We start from the raw sequence: 22,953 nt of genomic DNA, 5'->3' as shown, positions 1-22,953 counted from the left end.
TCCGTGTTAGAGCACACTGAGCCGGTCTCTTTGAGCGAGGGCTGTAATTGCATCCGCTCAAAGAGTGAGGAAATCAATTAGACATCACAGGCGGTGCTAAGGGGGCAGCGCTGACATGCACCGTCTGTGTCAACACCGTCGCATTCCCCCTTCACGGCTCGCACCGCCATGTGCCACACATCAGTTACTGTCAGTGTTAAACGGCAGCGTCCGTCGGGCTCCGAGCCAGTGATTGGTGGGAGGGAGCCACAACAAAGAGACCAAAACACAATACTGATTCACACAGAGTATTTGGAGTTATGACAACGTGTCCTCCCTCGAGGGCCTGGCGAGGGTATAATGAGAGCAGAAGGCCAGTAGGGGGCAGGGGAGAGAGAGGGAATGTGATGTCGAAGAGGAGAGAATACGGAAAAAAGAATTAAGGCTGCAGCACTGGGCTACTCCCCCAGTTTCACTCACAGCTGCAGGTCCACATTAGCTTTAGCTGCATTGCAGCCTTTTTCAGGTACACAGGAATTACCTCATTGTGCTCCTAGTGCAAAAACTGCAGGGAGTTTTTAAGTGCTACCAAGCATATAAAAGCTGTTGTTATATAGTCAATATAAAGAACAATATTGTGGGATTAGTGAACAGTGTTTTACAGTGGTTGCAAGGCAGTATTAATATTAATCAATCTATCTATCTAACTATCCATCCATCCATCCATCTATCTATCTGTCTCCATCCATCCATCCATCCATCCATCCATCCATCCATCTGTCTCCATCCATCCATCCATCCATCCATCCATCCAAACTTTAAATTACAGTTATGGCTTTTTGTATTGCATTTGTATTTCTTACAATTCAATTTAATTATACCTCCTTTTTTCCATTTCAAATGGTAAATCTCAACCCTGTTTGCCTCTATCCAGTACCACAATTCAAATTCAGGAATTAAATTGGAATTTGAAAGACATTCTCATTTCAGTTCTGAATGGCAGTCAACCTTATGTATTTTCCTGATATATTTTACTATTTTAGTTTTTCACATATTTATGTAATAAATTCTCACCCTACCGAAACAAGACATCCACTGAGTGTAAGGACAATGAAATCTAATGCAGCATTTAATTTAAACAGAACCAAAGCCTCAAGCCTGAGCTTACCTAAAACTTTAACAGAGAAGAACAGATAATTATTTGCTACCATGCAAGCACTGGCATTTCCTCCAGGAAATGCAAATCTAGTTTAACTGTAACAAACCCAATTTTCCTTCCCTATGAACTCGGTCTTAATGCAGTGCTCGCAATAGTCACATGTCATGCACTCTAGCCCTTTCATTCATTGATCTTTTTGTATGCGTCGTTTGCTGTGAGCACAAGTGAGCAGTAATGGGGCTATTTATTCACATGCCTAAATCGGAAAAGCAATACTTTACAGAGGTAATGATTAGATCATCATTGCAATGGGGGACATGAGCGTTCTCATTTCTCTAAATCATTACCCACAAACCCCCTTGAACGCGCACATTCTATTCATGCCCTGTTCGCCGCCGCTGCTTGCAAAACAATCTCATCGCTTCATAATCAAAATCACATTATTCAAATTTCTGAATGTCGCAGTGGCCACAGGCCAAACAAGAAATCAAACAGATTTTGAACCATAAATGAGTTTTATTCATGCTCGCACTGCCCGCAGCAGCAGTATTAAAAGTTTTGAAAGCCCATCCTTTTCAATCCGTTCACTCTTTGTTTAAAAAACTTTTTGTGTGTTAAGAACAAACTGAATAAGAGTGTTGAGACCTGCCTGTCTAACTGTCTCTGTCAGAAAAGGGCAATTACTCGCAGCGGTGGCAGTAATAGCCATCTACTCTTGCTTAGACCTGACATTTAGAGAATAATGCCAGCGAGTCAGTCGTTTTTAAATCTCCCTAGCCATCATAGCGTCATTATACTGTACTACCAGTCACCTGCATCTTATCTCCGGCTAGAGCCCAGCCATCGTCTGATTATATTTAAGTGGCGTGCCATGAATCTAAGCTTGTGTCCTCTGACAGAAAATTCCTGCCTACATTCCAAATTCGAAGTCAAGCTTGCCAACAGGTTCAAGGGAGAGAAAACGTTTCTTTCTTGTCACTCTTTTTTCAAACCTCCCAGCCAAGTCTTATCGTAATCCCCATCAGAGCCCTCAGCATCTCAGCACCGCGACTCTGAGCGTGTGTTATCGGGTGATGGAGGAGCCGCGCCACTGTGTGAGGGTATTAGGCCGCTATCTAGAACGCTGGTGGAGGCAGGAAGTAGCACTGGAGTTGAACGTTGGAGCGGATGGTTCTATTGGTTGAGCTCTGGGCAGGTATGGATTGTTATCTTACTGTCAGACTCCCAGCCCTTATCTAAGTCAACATAGCCTGGCTTCATTTACGCTGGGTTTATCTGTGGTTGAGCTAAAGTTGCCTTGCTAGACCTAGGGGCTACATTTGATGCATCAATGGGTTTGTGATGTTGTTTGCTTGTGATATGGATCAGCTCCCTGCTGAAAAGATCAGCAGAACTGATCACCAGCATATGTTGTGTTTTGGTTGCTGGTGTGTTGTGCCCCTATATTTTCGCCTAGCCAGCTCTTTTAATTCTTGCCTAATGTCTGGTCTACCTTGCAGCTCATTCTGGCTAAGAATCGTTCACGTTGACAATCCGACATGCAAAACGATCAGACAGAGTTCAGTCCTGTTTAGTTACCAGTTCTCGACAAGAATGCATTGTCATGGGAAAAAAAGTATTTAAATAACTACACGGCACAAGAGACTGGGTAGAGAGAATATACCAATAAAAATAGCAGAAATGTGACTTCTTAATCAGATTTTCTGTATACACCAAGCTGCTTTTATTTGAGCAAAACAGTAAAAACAATTCTGAAGTATTATTACAATTTAAAATAACTCTTTCTTATTTTAATATATTATATTTAATAAAAGTTCATTTCCTCCTGTGTACCAAAACTGAATTTTCAGCATCATACTCCAGTCTTCAGTGTCACATGATCCTTCAGAAAGCATTCTAATATGCTGATTTAGTGCTAAAAACATTTCTTATCATTATAAATGTTAAACCGCTGTGTTGCTTAATATTTTTGTGAAAACAATGGTACATTGTTTTCCAGGTCTCACTGATGAATGAAAAGTTCAAAAGAAGAGCATTAATTTGAAATAGAAATTCTTTGTAACATTATGTCTTTACTGTTACTTTTGATCAATAATGATCCTTGCTGAATAATGCACATAAATGCATAGATACATACTATTTTATTCACACACTCACACACACACGCGATAGTGAAGGACTTGTCAGTACATTTTGTACTTGTACAAAATTTGCCAACTCCCTGAAGTTTAAGACTATTCTTGCCAGGTCTCTTAACTAACTTAACTAGCAAGACATTGCTAGACCATGCCAGTTTCATCAACTGGTTATGCTGGTGACCAGCTTCACTATAGGTTGAACTAGCTAGACCAAAATATACATTTGATTGTAGTGCAAAGATCATTTTTAAATGTCTCAAATTCCGTCTATTATATAAGTTAATATGTTTTCTCTTTTTGTTGCCTGGGAGATGAGCTTGTTTATTTCCATGGTGATGTGAAGTGTTGATGTGTTACCAGCAGCAGCAGCGTTTTAATGAGAAACAGCATGTTTCTTTCACAGTGAGGCTGTGCACGTGGTGTGCTGAGAGGTGTATGCTTGACTGGGTTCTGTGCCCAATTATTTGCACCTTAACTCTCTAACATTGTTCTTTTATAATTTACACATCTTTGTAGCTTTCACAGGAGCTCTTCAGAGACCTAATCTTGCCCTGTTGCTGCCTATTAATAGTGATGGATGTAGTAACTAGTTTGACTGATAAGTGGCAGGAGAGGGGGCTGCAACTGTGCTGTGCCAGGTCCTCGGATGACTCCATTGTTCTATATTTGTTATTTTAGAAGTCGACGCGTTCATTCAGCCCAATAAGAGATGAAGAATGAGGGACCAGCTTCCGTCTGCCGCCCCCAGCGCTGCTCTGCGTCAATTCCCCTCTGTCCCTCACAGCCACCAAACCAAAGGCCAACCGCTGCGTTCTGCCAGTCACACACACAAACACACAAATGTGTTCCTGCGTGCACACACAGAAATATGTACTCGCATCTGCCCAGTTATGACATTTACACACTCTCACACAATGCACTAGCTTTTTCTTCATTTAGAGGATTCTGTTCACTTTACTAAATGAGCTAAGCAGAGAACACATTGTTTCTTCTGCATGAGCAGGGAATGTGTCTCTCTATAATTAAAGTTTAAGTGACTGACATTCTTGTATGAGTGATTGACTGCATAACATGGAATTTCAGAAACTTTTTAGAGACTTTAGAGAACTAATTGCCAGAAGCTGTTTTGAAAGCACAAACATTTTAGTACATATTTGCTGTTGTAGTCTTCTCCTGACTATATTTGTTTATGAGACTTATAAATTAGATATATAATTCTTAAAAATAAGACTTCATAGATTTATAATGAGCTGACTTCTCTCAGATGAACATTTTTAAAAATTGTGTAAGATTTATACTGTAGATAGCTACATGGTTTCCACCTCAGAGTAAAAATTAAAAAGATAATTCTAAGATAAATTGTGTAAAATAATAAATAAAGTTGCAACTGTGAGATATACAGTCTCTATTATAAGACAAAATTCGCAGTTTTGAGATATAAAGTCTCAATTTGGACATGTAAAGTCACAATTGTCTTTTTATTTGTTTAAATTGGATTCCATATACAGTAGATGCACTACAGTTCAAAAGTTTGGGGTCAATAAGATCAGCAAGGATGGATTTAACTGACCAAAAAAGTAACAGTAATGACTTTTATAATGTTATAAAAAAGGTTTCTATTTAAAATAAAAACTGTTCTTTTGAAATTTCTGTTAATCAAAGGATAATAATTAAAAAAACTTATCATGGATTTCACTAAAAAAAAATAGGTACAACTGTTTTCAACATTGATAATAATAATAAATCAAATCCCGCCCTACATTTTTCTCATTTTAGACATTGTTTCTAAATGTCACAATAGGGAAGAAAAGACTACTGTTTCATGCAAACTTAAAAACGAAATAAATAAATAAACTTTTTGCCAACCCCAAACTTTAAATGGTAGTCATAACCGTTGACATGAAATACTTTTGGGAAGTTGACGTTCTAAGGGTGTGATGTGCTGTACTCCATCAAACTATTCATTGTTGATGTAGTTAAATGTAAACGCATTTTGTTAATTATTTCATAATTATTTGTCCTTTTGAAAAATGTCACATTGCAGAACCATTTAAAAAAACTGGAGAAGACAAATGCCACTTAAAAGTGGTGAAAATAAAAAGGAAAATCATGATGCTGGTGAAAAAAAGCTTTCATGTCAACTACCCTTCAGTATATCATATCAGTTTTTTAATGGCCATTGATATAGTTCATTCATATAACTTCCTATATCTCCTAAAACCAACAAATCCTCATCATCTGGACCCTGTAGGAAAGAGTGAAAAAAAGTACATGAGCACAGCCTGTTCTGCATCAACAAGCTCAAGTCCTATACTCAGGAAATGATATTGCTCTTTCCTGTGGTTTTGGACACCCTGCTAGTGCATGGATTCAGTGTTGTAAGAGTCTGTGGGAAGAGCCCTTGACCTCACACATGCCCATGATCTCTCTGTACTCAGCCCTCTCACGCCCCCTCACACATACACATTGACACATGTGAGGAAACAGAGTTGGCAGCCGAAGGATTTTCACACAGCACCCTGATAAGAGCCTTTTAAAAAGTTGGCTGTGCTCACCAAACTCTCTCACTCTCTTTGAGAGCAAAACAGCAAATATTCCAGTTTACCTGGCATGAGTCGATATTCAATTAACCAGTCCAGCCTCTCACTGTGGCCGTTTATCGATACCTTATTTTAAGTGCTCTTGCTTAATCACATGCTATTTACGGGTGCAACCAAGTGCACAAACGAATAACAACTATTTGGAAAGTTTTTCAGTAGAGAAGCAGACGCCCCACGAGAGGAAATGCGGCTGGGTCCTGTCAGTGAATGTGCCAGCATTGAATAATCAGCTGAATGCCAGGTTTTTAATTAGTTAGGGTTAGTTTGTCATTTCAATTTAGCTTTCACTCCGTGGTAGTATAGGGGTTTTGTGTGTGTGTGTTTCAGTTTTGATTTTTTAAAAACCTTTTTAGTGTTTTTATGGCTGCCAATGTTAACATGTTTTTTCGTATATAATTATTATTTATTATGGTTTTCAAACATCAAAAACAGACAATAACAGACAAAGAGACACTTCATATAACAGAAATCTGTGCAATATGTAAAAATAAAAAAATAAATAAAGGGATGACGATATACAAAGCCAACCTCTGCTACTAAGTGTAATCACAACAATTACAGAAAGTGATTGGTTAACATGTTTTTTGAGGTAATTATATATTATTAAAAAAACGCATTTAAGCTTAATGTGAATTTATTTGACATTTAAAATGGTTTCATTCTGTTCTGTTCAGGCGAGCATGAACGCCGAACACACACAGCAATCCTATAGCCAAACTCGCATTAAGCAATGAATGATGGAGAAAGAACTTCTTAATTCATTTATTATTGTTTACTTTTTTAAATCCAGATGGGATTTTATATAAAAAGGAAAGTCGTTTGTTGTCTTTGAATTAAATTAGCACTGAGTTAGTACACATTTGCCTAATGACATTTCAAGTATTAAGTATTAAGGGATAAAAGGAGTATAGGGAAAACAATTTATAATGTGAAAAGTAAATGACCTACTTCTACATCTTTAAAAAGCACATATAGCCCTAGTTCTGTGAACAATTGAAACAGAAGTCTATATATATATGTTTTTTAAGTTTTTAAAATAAATGAATACTTTAATATAATATATAACTCTTATATATATATTAGGGCTGTCAAAGATTAATCGCGATTAATCGCATCCAAAATAAAAGTTTGTTTTTACATAATATATGTGTGTGTACGGTGTATAATTATTTTCTATATATAAATACACACACATGCATGTATATATTTAAGAAATATTTGCATGTATATACTGTGTATGTATATTTATATTATATATAATTTATATTATATATAAATATTTTATATATAAATAACAAATTTTTCTTAAATATATATGCATGTGTGTGTATTTATATATAGAAAATAATTATACTCTGTACACACACATATATTATGTAAACACAAACTTTTATTTTGGATGCGATTAATCGCGATTAATCGTTTGACAGCCCTAATATATATATATATATATATATATATATATATATATATATATATATATATATATGTATGTATATATATATATATATATATAAAAATTCTGTCACACCTTTGTATAGTTGATAGTGAAGTTGTTTTGTTCTTGCCAGTCAGAGCTTTCATGATGTCATGTCACTTGCTACCAGCCAATGTACTTTTTCCACTTATGATGCGACATCATAAAAAGCCTGGTGTTAAAGGAGAACTTGGTAACTTTTTTAACTAAATAAAACTGTCTAGAATTCATTTGGATGGTTAAACAACCTTTTCTGGTGATATTGGTGACTTTCCCCGCTCCCCCCAGCGTTCCCAGGCGGAAAACCAACCTTGCAACTTGGGGACTACCGTCCCGGCAAGATAGAAATTGGAAGTCTCGTGAGAAGCGAGAACGAGAACGAGAACGAGCGCGAAACACGAATTGCTTTACGGCAATTCGACATAAACACACACGCATGTATGATGTATTACCCACCTCGGTAGACATAGCTCCACACGATACAGTTGGCTTGCTCCGATCAAAACAAACGCACATGAGCAGCGGTAGAGAGGGGGAGGAGGCTGCCGCAAGTGAGTTTTTTACGACCGTGTTGTGAAATATACGCCCCCCCACAGCTGTAGGGGGAGCTCGTGGGGAAAACATGCGACAACAAAAGGGAAAATCAGCGAAGAAGTGACTAGAGTTCGCTAGAGTTGCCGAGTTCTCCTTTAAAGTGTGTAGACTATTTGTGATCCAGACCTCCCAGTTCTGAGGGTTTTCTGATTTGAAAGCGACCTTGGCTGTAGAGCTCACTCTGTTTGGTAAGCGGCTTGAGCATATTCTTGGCAAAAGGCAGGTGACAACAACAGAGCCTAGGGAAAGGCCTTGTTGTAAAAACCATTGAACAACTGTTACCTGTCCAGTTCCTGCCCTTTTCCTTTCCCACTGACATTCAGCATTGTTCACTCCAGGTCCTTTGTGAGGCCTGGTGTGTTCCAGTCAATGGAGGCGACTTTTAATACGACTGAGATCTTTTCTCTGTCTTCTGTAGAACGGAAAAGCCACAGAATATGAAACACCCTGGACTTGATTTTCCCAAACATGTTCCTCTTTCTTTCTCTCTCCACCACTCCTTCTCGTTCTCTTTCTAACTCTCTTGCTCTTTTATTTTGTGTGACTATAGTGGTTTCGGGGCTAGGATTTGAAAACAAAGCCCTGCCTCACTGCCTTTTTCAGCTACAGCCTGAATCTCAGCATGAATGGTGTTAGCATAGCAGATGTGGTGCTCTTTCCAGTTCATTTCTGGTGGAAATCAATCAGTCTGCCTACTGAAAACTTTGTGACTTCATCTTTAAATTATGAGCAAGATGGATGCAAATGAAAATCCTCAGACAGCAAAAACTTATTTGCTGAAAAAGAAAATCTTTGTTTTCATATTTTAATAGTTGTTTTTAGTGTGGATTCCAATGTTGTTCCCCATTAATTTCTGGCATCGCTTCCTGTGAATACCAATGAGGACGCGTCTCAGTCAGAGTGTTGAAATGATAGGTTTTTGCTGTGATGGTTCACCAGATTTGCTTCTCTCACTCACACACCCCATCAATTTGCTCTAGGAATTTAGTGGTTTTGCTCATTTTCAGCCAATGCTTTGCTTGCGGAATATAAAAGCCACGCCGATAAAAACTGGTGTTGATTATAGTCATAAGCAGGGGTTAAATTTGGCTGAATTTGCCTCTAATCGGTAGGCATTCACCTAGATTGGTTCTGTTTATTTTAAAATTAAATACTTGTGCATGAAATGGCTTGATTGACGAGCACATATCAACCGTTTCCTATTTCCTATTTTTATCTATCACCCCCAAGATATGAATTGATAAAAAGTGTACCTGAATGCAATGTAAGTGGTTTTGGATAAAATCATCTGCAAAATGCATATATTATTTTTAAATTGTATTTTTTGTTTTACATTTTATTTTTTATTATATATTTTACAGGAATTGAATACAGGAATTGTTATACTGCAGTGTAAGTCACTTTGGATAAAAGCATCTGTCAATGCAAATATATATATATATATATATATATATATATATATATATATATATATATATATATATATATATATATATATATATATATATATATTAGGGCTGGGAAATGATTAATCGCGATTAATCGCATCCAAAATAAAAGTTTGTGTTCACATAATATATGTGTGTGTACTGTGCATAATTATTTTGTATATATAAATACACACACATGCATGTATATATTTAAGAAATATTTGCTTAAATATACTGTATATATATATTATATATAATTAGTATTATAAATAAATATAAATATTTTATATATAAATAACACATTTTTCTTAAATATTTACTTGCATGTGTGTGTATTTATATATCGCGATTAATCATTTCCCAGCCCTAATATATAAAAAAATATATATACATACATACATACATATTACATATACATTATTTTCATTATTTATTTAGTTAATGCATGAATTAATATGATGAGTAGACCTTGAAAGCAATGTAAGTAATTTTTCATTCATTCATTCATTCATTCATTCATTCATTCATTCATACATTCATACATTCATACATACATTCATACATACATTCATACATACATTTATACATACATTCATACATACATACATACATACATACATACATACATTCATAAATAAATAAAACGTATTAGCAGATTTTATGGCTCCCCCAACACCTGTTCAAAAGGCTCGAGGTCCATCCAAATGCAACATAGGCCAGCGTCTCACTGAACAGCATAGGAGCTTCTTTGATTCCTATACTTAAAGTACATACATACTTTTCAATCTGTTGTGTAAGACTTCTGGGAAAGGATAAATCGTTTTGGGTCTGCATCTGAAGACTAGAGAGCTTTTAAAAATCAGCCCCAAACTTTTGACCCTGCAAGGAGATTGATTGCTTTCAATGTAATTCTCTTCACTTCCTGCGTGCAGGGGGCCGGACTAATAGCTGTCCCTCGTGTCCAGCACAGAGGTCTGCCTGGTTCCTCTCCCCCTGAGTTGAGTCGACCCACCCCCATCTGCAACCTCAAGAGTGGGGGAGCGTTTCCCAGGGACAAAAGAATGAATATGTAATAAAGGGAAAGGGAAAGGGGTGGGAGTGTGTTTGTCCGAGAGAATAGATGTATCCAGCTTGACAAGTGTTTGTCAAGGGATCAAGGAAGTGCGAGAAAGTCTTGTCTTGTTTTCCACATCGGCAACATAACAACAGTTACTTACTTGTTACAAACCAATACAAACAGGGAAGCTCTCCGAGGCAAAGCCTGCAGTTTACAGAGTTTCAGAAACATCGCACTTTAGCTCCCTCCCTCTCTCCCCCAGAAATCTAGCACACATGGTACGTTCCGTTTAAAAGAGAGCATGTCATCTCTCAATGCACTGTGTTCTCTCTGGAAGCAGCTGCTGGGAGCGCGGTTTTTCAGCGGGAACTCTTTCACTCCTCTACCTGCTGTTTCGTCTGTCCGTTGCGTTCTCTCACATGCTCTCTCTCTCTCTCCCTCTCTCTCTCTCTATCACACGATCAGCTCTCTTTCACACACTAACAGAGGACAGGTAGTGATTAGGTCTTTTCTGCAGGGATAAGGAGGAGGGGAGACTTGGGATTTTTTTTTCCTCTTCTCCAGCGCGTATTTTGTTTGTGTGGTCTAAACTGTGGCAGCCGTGGAGAGATAAAGGGGGACAGGGGACCCGCGGCTTGTTCTACCCCCTGACCGAGCCCTTGACACCATGCACCTCTGTGTGGATTTGCTTCTCAGGGCAAAATCCTGAAAATGATGGAGGACAACAAGCAGCTGGCTCAGCGGATCGATGGGGCCATTCAGTCGGCCAGCCAGGAGGTGACCAACCTGCGCTCCGAGCTCTCCGCGACCAGCCGCAGACTGGCCGAGTTGGGGGCATGCAACCCCGTGGGCCTGGAGAACAACCAGCAGAACCACCATCACCACCATCACCACCTCCACGGTAAGACATGTGTCAAGTTTTGCTTGGTCTGTGAGCTGCACTTATTACTGTTGAGAATAGTTCATTTTTAAGGGTTTGTGGTTGGGAATGAGCTTTTGTTGAGAGAAGAAAGTAAAGAGGGGAGGACAGGGGGCAGCTGATCCCGTTCTTCACTGCCTCGTCCCGTTTCCCGGGTAGCCGGTGGGACGGCTTTCCAACGCAGCTGTGATATATCAGGCAGAGAGAGGCCAGAGAGAGACAGAGAAGAAAAATGAAAGCTAGCATTGGATTCGACTGTCGTCAGTTGATTCGCAGGGAATAACATGAAACACGTGGTTCAGGTCTGATACTAAAACTTAGTTAAAGGTAAAGTCTTTTTTATAATGTTAAAATACTTGCTTCTAGCTTTTAGACAACTGTAAGACAAACATTGGTAGAATGATTTGAGCATCCCGACAGGCCCAACACAGCAATGTTGGCTTAACTGATGCCGTGAGATTTAGCTGGAAATGTTTGTCAGCCAGTGTCAGACATGATAGTGTTTAAAACGGCCATTCTCCCACACATTTCCATGTTAAAGTGATATCTCACCAAGAAGGAAAGTCCTGTCATCTTTTCCTTAACTTTATGTCATTCCAAACCTGCATGACTTTCTTTCTACAAAATAATGAAAAAGAAGATTTTTGAAGAATGTTTATAATCAAACAGTTTTGGGGACCATTGACTTCCATTGTATGGGCAAAAAATATCTATTTTTATGTTTCACAGAACATAAAGAAACATCATATGGTTGTGTGTAAATGATGACAAAATGTTCATTTTCGGGTGAACTATCACGTTAAGTCGAGATGACAATCTCGGTATTATTGTCAAAAGTGCTTGATGATATCACACAAGACCCGTGCTTGTCAAAAACTTGACAGCAAGGTTCCTTTTAACATTGTTAGTTCATGAAACCTAACTAATGAACAGTATTTTTACAGAATTTATTAATCCTAGTTTCACAAAAGTTTTTAAAATGTCAAGTTGTATAAATCAATATACACCACCATTCAAAAGTTTGGGGTCGGTAAGATGTTTTAACATGTTTTTGAAAGAAGTCTCTTATGCTCACCAAGCCTGCATTTATTTAATCAAAAAGACATTAAAACCTTTTTTTTTTATATTTAAAAGTATTATTGCAATTTAAAATAACTGTTTTCTACTTCAATATATTTTAAAATGTAATTTATTCCTTTGGGAAAGCTGAATTTCCAGCATCATTACTCCAGTCTTCAGTGTCACATGATACTTCAGAAATCATTCTAATATGCTGATCTTTTTTTTATTTTTATGAATAGAGCAGCATTTATTTGAAATATAAATCTTTTGTAACATTATAAATGTTTTTACTTTCAATTTAAATTTGAAAAAATGCTGAATTAAAAAATATTAATTTCTTCTAACAAAAAAAATACTACTGACCCTAAACTTTTAAATGGTAGTTTCATGTATTATAAATGAGCATGAATTAATAATGAACAATAGTATTTTTACAATAGTAGCCTAGATTAATAATTGTTCATGTTATAAAAGTATTGTTGTTAATGTTAATGTCACCAAATGCATCCTATTGCAATTGTTACCAAAACTACCCTGAATGTGAGTTCATTTATCATTGTGTGTTGTGACTCATCTTTTTTACTGGTTATCTCAACTTTCACTTCATGTTCTCTGAAAGGAAGTTAGGTGTGGCGAGATCCGTCCGGTTCTGTTGTACAGATTTCATAGCCCAAGGCAGTTTTTAATTCAGGCTAGAGGTCATGTTAAGCGGCTCGGACAGTGTCTGTGTGTGTGCGGCGAGGTCCAGTGTATTGATATTGTGTCAGGTTGATGATGTTATAGGGGTTAGAGCATGCAGGGCAGCCCAGCGGTGGGTGACATTCCCCCCGGTGGTCTTCTGCAGGCTGAGACTCTTTCAGATGGAGCGAAAGTAATAGAAACTGTGTGTTTGAACAGGTGTCATTAGCGGGACCCTTCTAAATGAATGAGATTGTATGAACAGCACAGCTTCCCCCCTCTCTCTCTCTTTTCACATGGGTTTAAGGCATCTCACTGCAGTGAACCCACATTCCTCTTTACCAGCGCACTGATGTAATGCTTCTCCCTCTCTCTCTGCCCCTCTCAGTCTCTCTCTCTCTCTCTCTCTCTCTCTCTATCAGTCAGGTGACTGTTTACATGGGAGAGCCGGAGGCTGAGCAGGCAGAATGTAATCAGATACACATTCCTCTGTCCTGCCGTATGTGGGAGTTTCTCTCATAGTTTAAACACAAAGCCGCCCCCCCTCCCGTTTCAAAAACAGCATTCCTCTAATCAGGGCTTCGGGTTCATTTGTGTTCTGCTCACATCCTTCCGTCGTTATCGAGCCAAAGGCTGAGGGCCACGAAAAGTCATGTTTGTTGTAGGGCCGGATTTGGATTGGGTTCAATTTCATTTCACTTTCCTTTTTTTTTTTTTTTTTTTTTTTTGGTGAAGTATTTTTCCACTATCCTGACCTTTTACGAACCACACAAGCATTTATTGCGGCTAATAACTTTTTTCATTTTGTTACAAACACTCGAAATGTTTACCTCATGTTGCAGGCGGACACACTCTGAATATAAAGTTGAAAGCAGGCCGGTGTTTAATGGACTATGACAGCCTAATGGAGAGATGTGGCATCCAGTTGTGCTTCGCCTCTCCTCCATCTTTACATGACAAGTGAAATTTATGTGATGACAGGATCTAAAGAAGAAAACTATATTGAGGCGGGTTAACCACCACAGTGTTGTGGGTGTAATATTATTATAGGCTAATAGATTTATATGATTTTGTGATTCAATAAGTTTCAAGAACGGCATGTCCTCCATTAAAAACAATAGTGATTGAGGGGGAAAACATATTATTTCTGTTTAAATTATGATTATATGCTTTTTGAAACATTTCAATTAATAACATTAATTACATAAATGTTTATTAATAACATAACATTATTACATATTACAGTATTATATGATATTATACATTAATAACATGCAGCCCCCTTGGAAGTTTTCAGAGGCCTCCTGGTTGAGAACTACTGTTCTAGTTCTAGATAGGACATGTCTTTAGGGTTTTACGGTTACCCTTGTCTTTATCATCCAATTAGATTACTAAAAGCTTGCTTCTCCTGAAGACACACAATTCGAGGTATTATAATTAGCATAAACGTATAATTAGCATAAATGGTGTAGGACAAGTTATGCAACAAAGTTTGATACTTAGGTTTGTTGAAATCCCTAATCATAACAATGATGCTTTTTCCTTTACTTTTCTTAGCACCACTAACAAGGCAAAAATTAAATCAATACACTGCCTTTTTTCTTTACGAGGATGCGATTAGGCTTATCAGATTGCGAATATAGTTCAGACTCATGTGCAATCATCTGATGAACTTAAACTGATATATCTGACTGATGATTGAGATATCCTGAAAGAATTACATGTATGCCCTAGTGAAAAAACCTATACCAAATTGTATTTAAAATATATTTATTTCATACTATACTATAATTACTACTATTTGTATATTACAAATCCATGAACATATTTACTGACATAATGCTTGAGGTTGAGGCTTACTGATATAAATACTATAATTAAACATTATTTGGAGTACTTCTTTATTGCACAATGCACATTTCTTAATATTAAGCCTAAAATGTAATATAAATCTCAGTAAGGATAGAATGATCTCTGTATAATATCAGTCTTTAGATGCAAGATTTTTCAAGTCTACCTAAAGTATACTTGCAATAGTTCCACTTGAGCACAATGAAATATACTTAAGTATATCTTTAGTTGGACTTCAGCACTATTTTTGGATAGCTAAAGTGCATTAAGTACAAAATTAGTTGTTCCAATTTAGCAGATTTTAAGTATATCAATTTAGTATACCAAAAGTACAATTGCAGGGTATTTATTCAAATACATTTTGGTACATTTATTTTTCACTAGGGTGAACATGTAGATTTACATGTATCTCCAAAATGTATAATCAGCTATAAAAAATAGTATATTGCGTTTAATTTACCCTACCACAAACAACTCTATGATATATTAATTATTTTAAAAAATAAAAATTTAAACAACTCAAACACACCTATATACATATAGAATGCTGCATTAAACAATTTCGTAAGGGAAAAAAATTATAATAAATCAACCCCATAGTGGATTCTAAGTGATCAAGGCACGTTCCAATTCAGCCTATTGCAAAGGTTCCGCCAGTAGTGGGCACTCATGCAACGTAAGCAATGACGTACATCGAGTGAACGAGACGGAGGGAAGTTAGCGAGTGAAGGGCATGACAATTTTGGACTGGAACGCAGGGTTGAGTGAAGGACAGGTGGGGAAAATTAACTAATAATCAGGTAACAAGATGAGAGGGGCTAGACAATCGACAGGAGAGCACATGGCACAAGGAAACACACTTGACAAGCCATGTGCTCTCACCAAACATGACTAGAACACAAGCACATGGCCAGTAAAACAAATCACAAGCCATGTGCTCACACAAAATGAGACATGAACACGCAGCTAATGAGAACACTCATAAGCCACTCATAAGGCTCGAGAACGCTCAAAGCCGCGCTCCCACACAAAGACATGACAAAACAGGAGTGTCAGAGCTCTGTCACAAAACCAAGAAATAAACTAGACAGAAGTGACAGAACCCTAACACCTAGAAGTAGTGCAGAATCATTTTTAATTTGTTATAATTTGTATATAGTCCTAAGACTGTCACATTCACCGTCTGTCATCGTCCTGTCTGCACTACAGTTCCCAGAATCCTCCTTGTTTCCACACCTGAACTCACTCCCTTCATTACCCGCCTGTTCGTCATCATCATCATCTGCATCACCTGTCTTGTGTTCATCTGTCTGTGTATTTAAGTTCCTTCTGTTCACTCATCACTGGTCGGTCAATGTTTATTGTTAGGTTATCCTTGTTCTGAGCGCACGCTCCCTTTTGTTTGTATCTGTTTAATATTGAGAATTAAATCCTTGGAATCCTTCATCTTCGTGTTCGTCTCCTACTTCATCCTTCCAGAAGCCTGACAGATTGACCGACCAAACCAAACATGGAGCAAGGGAGTTTGTCTCTGGAAGAATATGTTGAAATATATCTTGACTACTTCCAAGATGTGAGTAAAGATCCACATATTCTGAAGATGACATTTTGGAGTGGATTGAGTAATCCACTGGATCAGATGCTCTTGTGGGGCGACTTTCATCTCCCCTTCATGGAATTCATTGATCGCACTCTGTGGGTGTGTGGCTCTTCTCTCACAGTGGGAGTTGTGGACGATCCACTCATCCAGCCTGACCCCCTTGTCCAGCCCGATCTCCCTTCTCCACCACTTCACATCAGGCCTGCCACCAGATCGCTTTATCACAGACTGCTATCCAGCTTGGCAGATCTTCCGCTGATATCAGTGCGATCTGCCAAGATGGCAGCTCCTCCAGAGTTTCGTCCCAACAGTCCAGCCGAGCCTGCACTTCACGCCAGTCCCGCCGAGCCTGCACTTCACGCCAGTCCCGCAGAGCCTGCACTTCACGCCAGTCCAGCCGAGCCTGCACTTCACGCCAGTCCAGCCGAGCCTGCACTTCACGCCAGATCTGCCGAGACCAAGGCAGTATGCGTCGTGCCCGCCGCCCCTGAGACTGTGAGCATCATGCCCGCCGCGCCTGAGACAGTGAGCTTCATGCCCGCCGAGCTAAAGACTGACAGCATCATGCCCGCCGAGCTAAAGACTGACAGCGTCATGCCCGCAGAGATTTTGTTTTCTTTTATTCCGCCGAGCTTGAAGCTCCCTTCGCCGCTGGTTCCGTCCAGCTCAAAGCTCTCTTCACCGCTGGTCCCACCCAGCTCAGAGCACTCTTCGCCGCTGGTCCTGCCCAGCTCAGAGCCCTCTTCGCCGCTGGTTCCGCCCAGCTCAGAGCCCTCTTCGCCGCTGGTCCTGCCCAGCTCAAAACCCTCTTCGCCGCTGGTCCTGCCCAGCTCAGAGCCCTCAGAGCCGCTGGTCCTGCCCAGCTCAGAGCCCTCTTCGCCGCTGGTCCTGCCCAGCTCAAAGCCCTCTTCGCCGCTGGTCCTGCCCAGCTCAGAGCCCTCTTCGCCGCTGGTCCCGCCCAGCTCAAAGCCCTCTTCGCCGCTGGTCCCGTCCAGCCCAGAGCCTTCTTCACCGCTGGTCCCGTCCAGCCCAGAGCCTTCACCGCTGGTCCCGTCCAGCCCAGAGGCTTCATCGCTGGTCCCGTCCAGCACCGAGCCCTCGTCGCTGGATCCGCCCAGCACCGAGCCCTCGTCGCTGGATCTGCCCAGCACCGAGCCCTCGTCGCTGGATCTGCCCAGCACCGAGCCCTCGTCGCTGGATCTGCCCAGCACCGAGCCCTCGTCGCTGGATCTGCCCAGCACAAAGCCCTCGTCGCTGGATCTGCCCAGCACAAAGCCCTCGTCACTGGATCTGCCCAGCACAAAGCCCTCATCGCTGGATCTGCCCAGCACAAAGCCCTCATCGCTGGATCTGCCCAGCACAAAGCCATCATCGCTGGATCTGCCCAGCACAAAGCCCTCATCGCTGGATCTGCCCAGCACAAAGCCCTCATCGCTGGATCTGCCCAGCACAAAGCCCTCATCGCTGGATCTGCCCAGCACAAAGCCATCATCGCTGGATCTGCCCAGCACAAAGCCCTCATCGCTGGATCTGCCCAGCACAAAGCCCTCATCGTTGGATCTGCCCAGCCCCGAGCCCTCTTCGCTGGATCTGCCCAGCACCGAGCCCTCATCGCTGCCCAGCACCGAGCCCTCATCGCTGCCCAGCACCGAGCCCTCTCTGGTATCCGGGACTTTTCCCAAGTATTTTTTGGGGGGGGGCCATAGGGCTCCGTCCTGGCCACTCGAGGGGCCATGGCCACCTGAGGGGTCCTCACCACCATGGCCACCTGAAGGGTCTTCTCCGCCGTGGCCACCTGAAGGGTCTTCTCCGCCATGGCCACCCGAAGGGTCCGCACCGCCTTGGCCACCCGAAGGGTCCGCAACGCCGTGGCCACCCGAAGGGTCCGCACCGCCGTGGCCACCCGAAGGGTCCTCACCGCCGTGGCCACCCGAAGGGTCCTCACCGCCGTGGCCGCCCGAAGGGTCCTCACCGCCGTGGCCACCCGAAGGGTCCTCACCGCCGTGGCCGCCCGAGGTGTCGTCTCCGTCCTGGCCACGCCCACAGCCTGCTCCACCGTGACCACACCCACAGTCTGCTCCGCCCTGGAGGCTTCCTGCCTTGTCTCCCTTGCCTTGTCTTCCCCGTCAGCCTCCAGGGCGCCCACCCTCCCACCCCTTTGGTCTTTCGACGGCGCGAGGACGCGCCTACCGGGAGGGGGGAGTAATGTCACATTCACCGTCTGTCATCGTCCTGTCTGCACTACAGTTCCCAGAATCCTCCTTGTTTCCACACCTGAACTCACTCCCTTCATTACCCGCCTGTTCGTCATCATCATCATCATCTGCATCACCTGTCTTGTGTTCATCTGTCTGTGTATTTAAGTTCCTTCTGTTCACTCATCACTGGTCGGTCAATGTTTATTGTTAGGTTATCCTTGTTCTGAGCGCACGCTCCCTTTTGTTTGTATCTGTTTAATATTGAGAATTAAATCCTTGGAATCCTTCATCTTCGTGTTCGTCTCCTACTTCATCCTTCCAGAAGCCTGACAAAGACATTGTTTATTTCATTTTTAATTACATATATAATATTAATATAAAATATTTTTTTTTTTTTTTTTTTTTTTTTAATTATGAGATTTTAATCTGGACTACCAGATTTTCTATGTGGTCTCAGATTTTTGGACCCCACTGTATAAAGGCCTGTTCACACCTTTTTTTTATTGTTCATCAGTTGAAAAAAATCATTCTGAAAGTGATTTCAACAACATTGTTTCTCTGTGCCATGATAGTTATAGCTGAGGTATGGACTTTTGAATGATTATTAAAATATATATTTATATATAGAGTTTATAGTTATAGTTATCTTCCTGGGTGTGAATGGCCCTTAAAACCAACCACTGTTGTGCTAAAGTGGAGAGGTTTCATCTTATCTGCATTACCTTTTGCATATTATGAATATTTTCTCCCTAGTCAAGGGCAGACACGTCATTCAGGTTTTGCATAATTCAGAGCCATATGGATGCTGTCTCTGCATTGTCATCAATTTGCTTGTTCCAACAGTTTATTGGCCATAGTATGTTAAACTTTGGTTCATAAATGAATGGACTGTATTACCATAATCAGATACACATCCAGTCTCAGGAGGGAAAAATAAATCTACACACAATATATATTTGCTGATCTTTTAAAATGGAAACGGTTCCCTAAAAATCAGTACCGCTAAAGCATAATACATTATTCACAATTCCGGCTGGTTGGTGCTCAGGTGTCAAATCTACATGAAAAAGTGAGGTATCACACTAAGTTCACTTTCTCGCTTGGTGAGCTCAAACAGATTAAAATGTGCTTCTAAACGCAAGCTATTGGATGCGAAAAGTGTGAAACTGAAAAGTAGGCCTAGCAGAGCTCTTTGCTCACAGCTCACCCTGTGAGAGACGCTAGCGAACCTCTGCGTCCCTAGAGACGAACACTTGCACGACAAATGAGGAAAAGTCTAATGCAATGACATCTGCACACGCTTGAATGCCTGATGGAAAGTCTAAGGTTGCAAATTGGCCAAGTCACCATTCAGATTAAGTAATGCTTGAGATGTGCGATCTCAATGTCATATGCCAAAGATGTGAAAGAAGTTGATGTGAGGCAGTGAAAGGATGTGAAAGTATCATTAAAGTGGTCCATACTACTCCTGCCCTATATTTGAAGTATTTTTTAAATAGCTAGGTGTACGTGTAAGTCTAACACGACTGCCATATTGGCCAGCACAACTGTAGTAAACCTTTAAAGCAGAGTAAAGATTGAAAGAGATACTTATAAAAGAGTGTAAGTGAGATTTTATTTGCAGAAAAAAAGCTCTTTAGCAAATCGATGGGCCATTTCTCAGTGACTGACAGATGGTGTGAATGTACCCCTGGCAATACTTATGGCATGAGAGAGCTGCATGCCTCGTTGGCTGTGAAGTCTGATGGTCCATAGACCAGAACAAGCAGTAAACACGATCATCAGGGAAGTCGAGCCAAACAAATCCACAATGTGGTCTTAATCGGACATATTTACTGGTGCTTATTGGTTTATATCTTGCTAAATTTCATTTTGAGTCTCTATCTAGGTTATATTACCTGAGATTTGTAATTATTATATTTTATTATTTATAATCTAAGATTATAAATTATTGTTCAAAAGTGTGGGGTCAGTAAGATGTTTTTTTTAAAGACATTTATCATGTTAGAACGGAGATCAGTTTCAACAAAAATATTAAGCAGCTTAACTGTTTTCAACAATATTACATAAGCACCGAATCAGCATATTAGAATGATTTCTGAAGAATCGTATGACACTGAAGACTGTTATGATGCTGAAAATTCAGCTTCGCCATTACAGAAATAAGTTACATTTTAAAATGTATTAAAATAAAAAAGTTATTTTAAATTGTAATAATATTTTACAGTATTTCTGTTTTTACTGTATTTTTGATCAAATAAATGCAGCCTTAGTGAGCATAAGACTTTTTTTCTAAAGCATTCAACAATCTTACCAACCACAAACTTTTTAATGGTAAAGTGTATAATAATGTAATCTGAGATTTTAGCGTGTTTTCTACACAACCATTCTTTCACCCTCTCACTGCATTTGTATTTAATTTTTTTCCTTCCATGTGTATACAGTATACTAATGTATTTCATATATAAAGCAGAGGTAACTAAACTGTAATTGGTTGTTTAAACAATCTCTTTTTATCATGGCAGTTTTTTGGCCCGAATCAGCTTCATTTAGCCTAGAACAGCGATTCCCAAACTGTGGTCCGCGGACCACTAGTGGTCCGTGAGGGTACTGCAGGTGGTCCGTGGAAAGGCTAAATTAAATATAAAATAATCTTTTTTTTTTACCTTCATTTTACCAGGAAATTCACATTAAAAAAGTAAAAAGAATATGTAGGCCTATATTGATGTAAAATTTTAATTAAATTGTCAAGTTATTGTGTGATTACTAAAAAAGCCTAGTGGTGTTCGGCCGTGACATTCAAGTTCAGTGCCGTTAGAACCACAACATTGGTTCGGTGGATAGCAACAGGTTCTCTGAAGAGAAAGGGCAGAGGCAAATATGTTTTCATTATCCCATCACACGCATAGCCTTTAATGGTGCGTTCACACCGGACGAAATTTCGCTTCAAACTTCTGTTTTTACGCGCGTCAATTTCGCTCTTGACGCGCGAATTGATACAAAGTGGTCAAGTGTATCACTAGACGCGGCAGGCGCGAATTTGACATATGATCCCTTTTTTAATTTGACGCGCTATTCGCGTCCGGTGTGAACGCACAGTTAGGCATAGGCAGTTTATATGAAATGAAATGTTTATAAATGGAATGAATAAGGCCTGTTATTATTTTAATTTCCAGTTAGTTTTTTGATCTCGCGTTTCTGAAATGTTTTGCGGATGTGCTGTTAAGTGGACAAACTCGAGCCTAGGTACATTTTGAGGACTTGTAAAACTCTGAAGATTAATAATCCCCTAAAATCACCAAAGGTTTTGAAATGTTGACTATATTCCAGTGTTCTTATTACTGTATAGATTTCATACTCCATTGCTATGGAAATAAGCTTGCTGTTCAAATGAACCTGATTATTGCCCTCGATCGGGCGCTTGAGTAAATAAATAAATTAAATATGTGGCAGCCGTTGTGTGCAGTAAACTTTCTTTTAACAAGCCTGTTGTACTGATGTGATGACCAATGATAGTTTTAGAGCTAGTAAGCCTATTTAGAGGTGCAGATTAATTCAGGTAGGACTCTGTGTAGACATATTTTATTATGTGTGTATTATGAGGTGGTCCGCGAAAATTCTTGATTACAAATAGTGGTCCACACACACAAAAAGTTTGAAAACCCCTGGCCTAGAAATCTAGACGCACCCTAGCACGAAGTCTAGCACTTCTCCATTGACTTTCGGAGCTGTAAAAACCTAAATTGGGTCAGGCCAATCACATCGCGTATAGAGTAGGCGGGGCGGGCAATAACGACAGAGTTGCGACGGTTCCCTGCTACTTGAAAACAAAGAAGAGTTGCTGCTTCTGGCAAACAGTCTTTCAAATCGGCTTTGGCCGCGACTCTGGAGGACTTGGAGTTAAGTTTTTCTTTGAGAAAAGAGCAAAGAACGGCACTTAAGTCATTCTTAAAAAAGGAAGATGTGTTCGTAGTTTTGCCGGCCAGATTCAAAAGTGGAATCCATCAACTAACGTTAGCTCCGCTGTTAGGAAAACGCTCTGGTTGGTTGAAGCGCTGTCCTATTGCGTGCGGAGGAAATTTGAAAGACAGCCGCTTATCCCGCCCCTCGGATTGAGCCGTGTCTATGGTGAGTTGCCAGACCTAACATCTTAATGTAGGTCTGGCTTGCCAGGCTAAGCTTCATTGTGAACTGTGAACCAAATCTTATTC

General features: G+C 40.2%; 1 protein-coding gene across 2 annotated transcripts in view; it reads left to right on the top strand.

The window, feature by feature from the left end:
* Positions 1-22,953, top strand: part of LOC307150752 (kazrin-like) — a 146,241-nt gene that overhangs the window by 56,355 nt on the left and 66,933 nt on the right. For both annotated transcript variants that reach the window (XM_079858233.1, XM_079858234.1), the window contains exon 3: positions 11,131-11,335. In XM_079858233.1, the coding sequence (XP_079714359.1) occupies positions 11,131-11,335 (205 nt within the window). The remainder of the gene's footprint in view (positions 1-11,130; positions 11,336-22,953) is intronic.

The sequence above is a fragment of the Squalius cephalus genome, assembly GCF_949319135.1.
Source record: "Squalius cephalus genome assembly, chromosome: 22".
In the NCBI taxonomy this organism is placed as follows: domain Eukaryota; kingdom Metazoa; phylum Chordata; class Actinopteri; order Cypriniformes; family Leuciscidae; genus Squalius; species Squalius cephalus.
This window is presented reverse-complemented; position numbering and strand designations above follow the sequence as displayed.